Source organism: Palaemon carinicauda, chromosome 13 (assembly GCF_036898095.1).
Source record: "Palaemon carinicauda isolate YSFRI2023 chromosome 13, ASM3689809v2, whole genome shotgun sequence".
NCBI lineage: Eukaryota > Metazoa > Arthropoda > Malacostraca > Decapoda > Palaemonidae > Palaemon > Palaemon carinicauda.
This window is the reverse complement of record NC_090737.1, coordinates 126423592-126431091: the sequence shown is the minus strand read 5'-3', so window position 1 is coordinate 126431091 and position 7500 is coordinate 126423592. Positions and strand designations below refer to the sequence as shown.

General features: G+C 37.5%; 1 protein-coding gene across 2 annotated transcripts in view; it reads left to right on the top strand.

The window, feature by feature from the left end:
- Positions 1-7500, top strand: part of LOC137652401 (monocarboxylate transporter 12-B-like) — a 21075-nt gene that overhangs the window by 7260 nt on the left and 6315 nt on the right. For both annotated transcript variants that reach the window (XM_068385790.1, XM_068385791.1), the window contains exons 2-4: positions 3481-3889; positions 6463-6733; positions 7055-7500. The exon at positions 7055-7500 is cut by the window's right edge and continues 190 nt beyond it. In XM_068385790.1, coding sequence (XP_068241891.1) covers positions 3506-3889; positions 6463-6733; positions 7055-7500 — 1101 coding nt within the window. In that variant the 5' untranslated portion in view covers positions 3481-3505. The remainder of the gene's footprint in view (positions 1-3480; positions 3890-6462; positions 6734-7054) is intronic.

The window sequence follows — 7500 nt, the reverse complement described above, 5'->3', positions numbered from 1 at the left end:
TGAAGAAGTTGAATTCGGGACTTGGGATTTCAGGATTAACAAGATGTTAATGAAGAAGTTGAATTCGGGATCTGGGATTTAGGATTTCAGGATTAACCATATGTTAACGAAGAAGTTGAATTCGGGATTTGGGATTTCAGGATTAACCAGATGTTAACGAAGAACTTGAATTCGGGACTTGGGATTTCAGGATTAACAAGATGTTAATGAAGAAGTTGAATTCGGGATCTAGGATTTAGGATTTCAAGATTAACCAGATGTTAACAAAGAAGTTGAATTTGGGATTTGGGATTTCAGGATTAACCAGATGTTAATGAAGAAGTTGAATTCGGGATTTGGGATTTCAGGATTAACCAGATGTTAACGAAGAACTTGAATTCAGGATTTGGGATTTGAAATTTCAGGATTAACCAGATGTTAACGAAGAACTTGAATTCGGGACTTGGGATTTCAGGATTAACAAGATGTTAATGAAGAAGTTGAATTCGGGATCTGGGATTTAGGATTTCAAGATTAACCAGATGTTAACAAAGAAGTTGAATTTGGGATTTGGGATTTCAGGATTAACCAGATGTTAATGAAGAAGTTGAATTCGGGATTTGGGATTTCAGGATTAACCAGATGTTAACAGAGAAGTGGTATTCGGAATTTGGGATTTCAGGATTAACCAGATGTTAACAGAGAAGTTGAATTCAGGATTTGGGATTTCAGGATTAACCAGATGTTAACAGAGAAGGTTTATTCGGGATGTGGGATTTCAGGATTAACCAGATGTTAACAGAGAAGTTGAATTCGGGATTTGGGATTTCAGGATTAACCAGATGTTAACAGAGAAGTTGAATTTGGGATTTGGGATTTCAGGATTAACCAGATGTTAACAGAGAAGTTGAATTCAGGATTTGGGATTTCAGGATTAACCAGATGTTAACGAAGAAGGTGAATTCTGGATGTGGGATTTCAGGATTAACCAGATGTTAACGAAGAAGTTGAATTCGGGATGTGGGATTTCAGGATTAACCAGATGTTAACGAAGAAGGTGAATTTGGGATGTGGGATTTCAGAATTAACCAGATGTTAACGAAGAAGGTGAGTTCGGGATATGGGATTTCAGGATTAACCAGATGTTAACGAAGAAGTTGAATTCGGGATGTGGGATTTCAGAATTAACCAGATGTTAACGAAGAAGTTGAATTCGGGATGTGGGATTTCAGAATTAACCAGATATTAACGAAGAAGGTGAATTCGGGATGTGGGATTTCAGGATTAACCATATGTTAAAAAATTAGGTGAATTCGGGATGTGGGATTTCAGAATTAGCCAGATGTTAACGAAGAAGTTGAATTCGGTATGTGGGATTTCAAATTAACCAGATGTAAACGAAGAAGTTGAATTCGGGATGTGGGCCTTCAGGATTAACCAGATGTTAACAGAGAAGTTGAATTCGGGATGTGGGACTTCAGAATTAACCAGATGTTAACAGAGAAGTTGAATTCGGGATTTGGGATTTCAGAATTAACCAGATGTTAATGAAGAAGTTGAATTCGGGATGTGGGATTTCAGGATTAACCAGATGTTAACGAAGAAGTTGAATTCGGGATGTGGGATTTCAGAATTAACCAGATGTTAACGAAGAAGGTGAATTCGGGATGTGGGATTTCAGAATTAACCAGATGTTAACGAAGAAGTTGAATTCGGGATGTGGGATTTCAGGATTAACCAGATGGTAACGAAGAAGGTGAGTTCGGGATATGGGATTTCAGGATTAACCAGATGTTAACGAAGAAGGTGAATTCGGGATGTGGGATTTCAGAATTAACCAGATGTAAACGAAGAAGTTGAATTCTGGATGTGGGGCTTCAGGATTAACCAGATGTTAACAAAGAAGGTGAATTCGGGATGTGGGATTTCAGAATTAACCAGATGTTAATGAAGAAGTTGAATTCGGGATGTGGGATTTCAGAATTAACCAGATGTTAACGAAGAAGGTGAATTCAGGATGTGGGATTTCAGAATTAACTAGATGTTAACGAAGAAGTTGAATTCGAGATGTGGGATTTCAGAATTAACCAGATGTTATCGAAGAAGTTGAATTCGGGATGTGGGATTTCAGGATTAACCAGATGTTAACAAAGAAGTTGAATTCGGGATGTGGGATTTCAGGATTAACCAGATGTTAACAGAGAAGTTGAATTTGGGATGTGGGATTTCAGAATTAACCAGATGTTAACGAAGAAGGTGAATTCGGGATGTGGGATTTCAGAATTAACTAGATGTTAACGAAGAAGTTGAATTCGAGATGTGGGATTTCAGAATTAACCAGATGTTAACGAAGAAGTTGAATTCGGGATGTGGGATTTCAGGATTAACCAGATGTTAACGAAGAAGTTGAATTTGGGATGTGGGATTTCAGGATTAACCAGATGTTAACAGAGAAGTTGAATTTGGGATGTGGGATTTCAGGATTAACCAGATGTTAACAAAGAAGGTGAATTCGGGATGTGGGATTTCAGAATTAACCAGATGTTAACGAAGAAGTTGAATTCGGGATGTGGGATTTCAGGATTAACCAGATGTTAACGAAGAAGGTGAATTCGGGATGTGGGATTTCAGAATTAACCAGATGTTGACGAAGAAGTTGAATTTGGGATGTGGGATTTCAGGATTAACCAGATGTTAACGAAGAAGGTGAGTTCGGGATATGGGATTTCAGAATTAACCAGATGTTAACAAAGAAGTTGAATTCGGGATGTGGGATTTCAGAATTAATCAGATGTTAACGAAGAAGTTGAATTCGGGATGTGGGACTTCAGGATTAACCATATGTTAACAAAGAAGTTGAATTCGGGATGTGGGATTTCAGGATTAACCAGATGTTAACGAAGAAGGTGAATTCGGGATATGGGATTTCAGAATTAACCAGATGTTAACAAAGAAGTTGAATTCGGGATGTGGGATTTCAGAATTAACCAGATGGTAACGAGGAAGTTGAATTCGGGATGTGGGATTTTTGGATTTCAGGATTAACCAAAAAACAACAAATATCTTGTTTACAGAATGTATCTACTTGGAGAGAGAGAGAGAGAGAGAGAGAGAGAGAGAGAGAGAGAGAGAGAGAGAGAGAGAGAGAGAGAGAGAGAGAGAGAGAGGAGTATAATTATCTCTCTCAGTTGGTTCAGGGGCAGCATTTATGACCCATAATAGTCTTAGGGAGTTGAATGAAAGCCCTCATAAAACAAGATCCAATGTTTTAACTACTACTTAATACGAGATTTTTTTTTTTTTTTTTTTTTTTTTTTTTTTTTTTTTTTACGTATAGTGGAATAAAACCTCCATTTCCCGCTTTTTACTTCAGAACCACCTTAAGTAAGAACAACTAAAATAGATTGTTAATACCCATAATTTTTTTTCTCATAACTTAGATAATCCCGAGAACCACAGAAATAGCTTGTTAATATCCATTTCTTTTTTCTCATATTTCAGATAATACTAACGTAAATGATTAACAATGAAAGAACATTCTGGCACACACGAAGAAACTGTTCCATCAATCACGCCGTCTGAGAATCCCGTAGACAATGGCGAAGACGTAACTCAAAACTCCCCAATTCTCGCAAATGGTTCCAAGTCTGACGTCGAATCCAAACTCATCTCCGAAAACGGGATCGTAAAGGAGGATAAGTATGACTCTGTCAAGTACTGTCCGGAAGCGTCTGAGAATAACGAGGAGCTCTTGAAGATACTCGATAATGAGGAAGATGAGAAAGGGAGAGAGAAACTCATTAGCAGTAGCCAGCAGGAGTCAAAGACGCAGTCGGGTTTCGCCGAAGAGGACATGGCTCCTGATGGAGGGTGGGGATGGATTGTTGTGGCCGCTGCGTCCGTCGTTCTGGTAAGTTTTCTGAAGAATATAAGATGAATTTCTACCATTTCTTTTAGTTCAATTAAAAGCAATTACACATTTGTACGGTTGTTAAGGTAGCTATATAAAATATAGATGTAGTATAGTCAAATTCAATAGTCTGCCGACTATCAAAGACCACGATTTACCCAGTTTGGAAGGCATTATGTTCAATTGCGTACGAATGTGTTCGCTTACTTTTGAACTTGGCTGTACTGTACATTACTTCTGAGTCTTAGTTATTATGTTTCTCTTAAAAATTTATGTTTCTCTTAGAATTACATTAAGAAACATTTTTGTAATCCTGAAATGACAATTGTTAAGTTTATTGTAGTACAATTAGTTTAACCAATGTACCATGTTAAAATCTTGTTCTAAAATTATCCATTAAAAATAGAAGTTAATCTCTAAGATAAGAGTTAGTCATCGCTAAAAGAACTATGCAGTTAAAAAAAAAAATTGCTTAGCAATACCTTAAGAGAAAAAGTGGCATTTTATTCTGCTTAAGAAAGGCAATGAAGTCGGGGTCTTCCACTCAGACGTTAGGTCCTTGAAGTGATGCTGTAACAGATCTGGTCATTGCTAGATTCAAGGAGATAATAATTCACTCTTATTCACGGACGGTGCGTATGAACTTGGGTCATTGTGAAGCCAGTATGTAATAAACAGTTCTATCAAGTCGTTGGTGTCTCTCGGTATTCGCATGGTGATAGCTTTAGTTGTAGTATGACGAATAATCTTGGTGAGGTATTACAAGGTCCACTAGTAGGTTAAAGTTTTTTACTAAATTAATCCGTGTTGAACGTTATTATTATTATTGTTATTATTATTATTATTATTATTATTATTATTATTATTATTATTATTATTATTATTATTATTATTATTATTATTATTATTATTATTATCTAAGCTACAACTCTAGTTGGAAAAGCAGTATGCTGTAAGCCTTATTATTATTATTATTATTATTATTATTATTATTATTATTATTATTATTATTATTACTAACTAAGCTGCAACCCTAGTGTGAAAGGCAGGCTGTTATAAGCTAAAGGGCTCCAACAGGGAAAAGTATCCCAGTTAATATTTGAATTCAAATGAAGTAGTAAATTTTTTTTTTTTTTTTTTTTTTGGTCAATCCAGTTAATGTTGACTTGAATAGCTGCATTCGCTCTAACCACATTACCCGTGGCTTTGTTTTCTTCGTCAGCAGCTTCATTACGTTAAGGTTTCAACATATTTCAACCATAATATTTTTTTTTTTTTATGTGAATGTTCCCTTTGAAGAACTAAAGTCTTTCTCAAAGGGAAGTAAAATATTGTCGTATTACTTGGATATGTTTTTAGACTTACGCCTTTATCATTCATGAGCGACCTTTAAACCTTCAAGTTAGTTAGATAGAATTTGATTAGTCAAGTGTCTAGTAAACGTTCAGAGATGTTGTTCTTAATGCCGTAAATTATGCAAACACACCAAATCTGAAAAGTTATATTTTTCCATGTATTGCTAACTGAAGACATTGGTATATAACTGTGTTGAACAAAATGTTCTTATGTAGTTTATTAATTTTAGACATGAAAAACTGCAAATATCTCCACATATAATTGATTTTCAATACGGAAATTTCAAGAAATACCGTTAAATGAAGGATCATAGTTTTGATACAGACCACTATAATTTCCTTACTTCATCCTTAGTAATAGAATTTGTCGGCTCCTGGCATTATCAAACTATCAGAATAATAGAGAACAATTTTAACATTAAATATTAACCCCCTCTAAAAATAAAATTTATGTAGTTTATTTATATTATGCATGAAAAACTGCAAATATCTCCACATTTGATAAATTTTCAATATGAAAATTTCTAGAAATACCGTTAAATGAAGAATCATAAGCACAATCATAGTTTTGTCACAGACCACTATAATTTCATCACATTTTCTTCAGGAATAGAATTTGCTGTCTTCTGGCATTATCAATCTATCAGATTAATTAATAAAGATTGATTTTGAAATTAAATCTGTTCCCCTAAAAAATAAAAGACCCCATTGAAAAATTTAATTTCTTCCTCTTTGTCTGCAGCTTTTCCCACTTTTATGTGGGGTCAATGTTTCTGGCCAGCGTTCTCCATCTACCTCTGTCCTACACTTCATCACCGGTTAATCCCTTTAATCGAATGTCATCCTTGATACAAGCCCATCCACCTTCGCTTTGGTCTCCATCTCCTTCTTCCCTGTACCTCCATTTCCATCACTTCTTCTTCTTCTTTGTCCGCATGTTTTCACACTTTTATGTGGGGTCGATGTTTCTGGCCAACGTTCTCCATCTACCTCTGTCCCACACTACATCACCGGTTAATCCCTTTGATCGAAGGTCATCCTTGATACAGTCCATCCACCTTCGCTTTGGTCTCCCTCTCCTTCTCCTTCCCTTTACCTCCATTTCCATCACTCTCCTCCCAATATACTGTTCATATCTTCTCATGACATGATTGATAATTTTTATTTATTCATCAAAAATTATAATCATCAATAACATCTAATGTCGAATCTTCCTAGATGTCGGTCGACACCATCGGCCAGTGCTTCGGCATCATCTTCTCCGGCTTCCTGCTCGACCGAGGGGCCTCGTCGTTGACAACAGGCTGGATGATCAACATGTTCACGTTCTTCTTTTGCGTGACGGGTCTTCCACTCGCTTCCCTGATCCAGGAGTTCGGCTGGAGGCGCATTGCCATGGTGGCCTCACTCATGCTCTTCGCCGCAACGGTGTCCTCAGCCTTCGCCAACGCCATATGGGTCCTCTATTTCACATTCTCTCTCTTAGCTGGTATGTGGATGGCTGATTTTGAAGGCAGGGTGTTTTCTTGTTAAGAGCAGCGCAATTTGATGTTGATTTTAAGATGAGAAGATTTGGTGTTGAGTTTGAATGCATTCAAAACCGTTGAGTTTGAGCCTTTTGAAACTATATCTTTAAAAAGAAACTCTTCCAGTAGAATTACTATGCTTAAACACTTTCTTAAAGTGATATGTACAAAATATTAAATAGAGTCAAGTAGTGGGGCTCCTAAATTCTAGATATTCTTGCTAAATAAAGGTGTAAATGACTAGAGCTGTAAAATCATTAAACTTGGCTTTATTCTATTTCCAGGCATCAGCTGCGGCATGTTGCTGAACATCAGCTACATCATCGTCCCCTATTACTTCAACCGCCGAAGAGGCCTGGCCAGTGGCATCATCATGGCCTTAGACTCGAGCGGCCAGATAGTGGCCCCTCCCCTCGTCAAGTGGCTACAGGACCAATACGCCTATAAGGGAGCCACGCTCATCCTCGGCGGCATAGTGCTGAACTGCTTCGTCGCAGCCACCGTTTTTCATCCCGTCGAGTGGCACTCGAAATTGGGACCGCGGCATCAGAGGAAGGTGACACAAACTGACCGACAGAATGGGTCTAGCAGTAGCGCGTTTTCAAGAGTTCGGGCGAACTTCACCCAGTTCCTTTCCTCCATGCTAACCAACCTGAGGATCCTGAGGTACGTCAAAGCGATCGTCATCGCCCTAGGTGCGACGCTGTTCCTTTGTGGCTACCAGAACTTC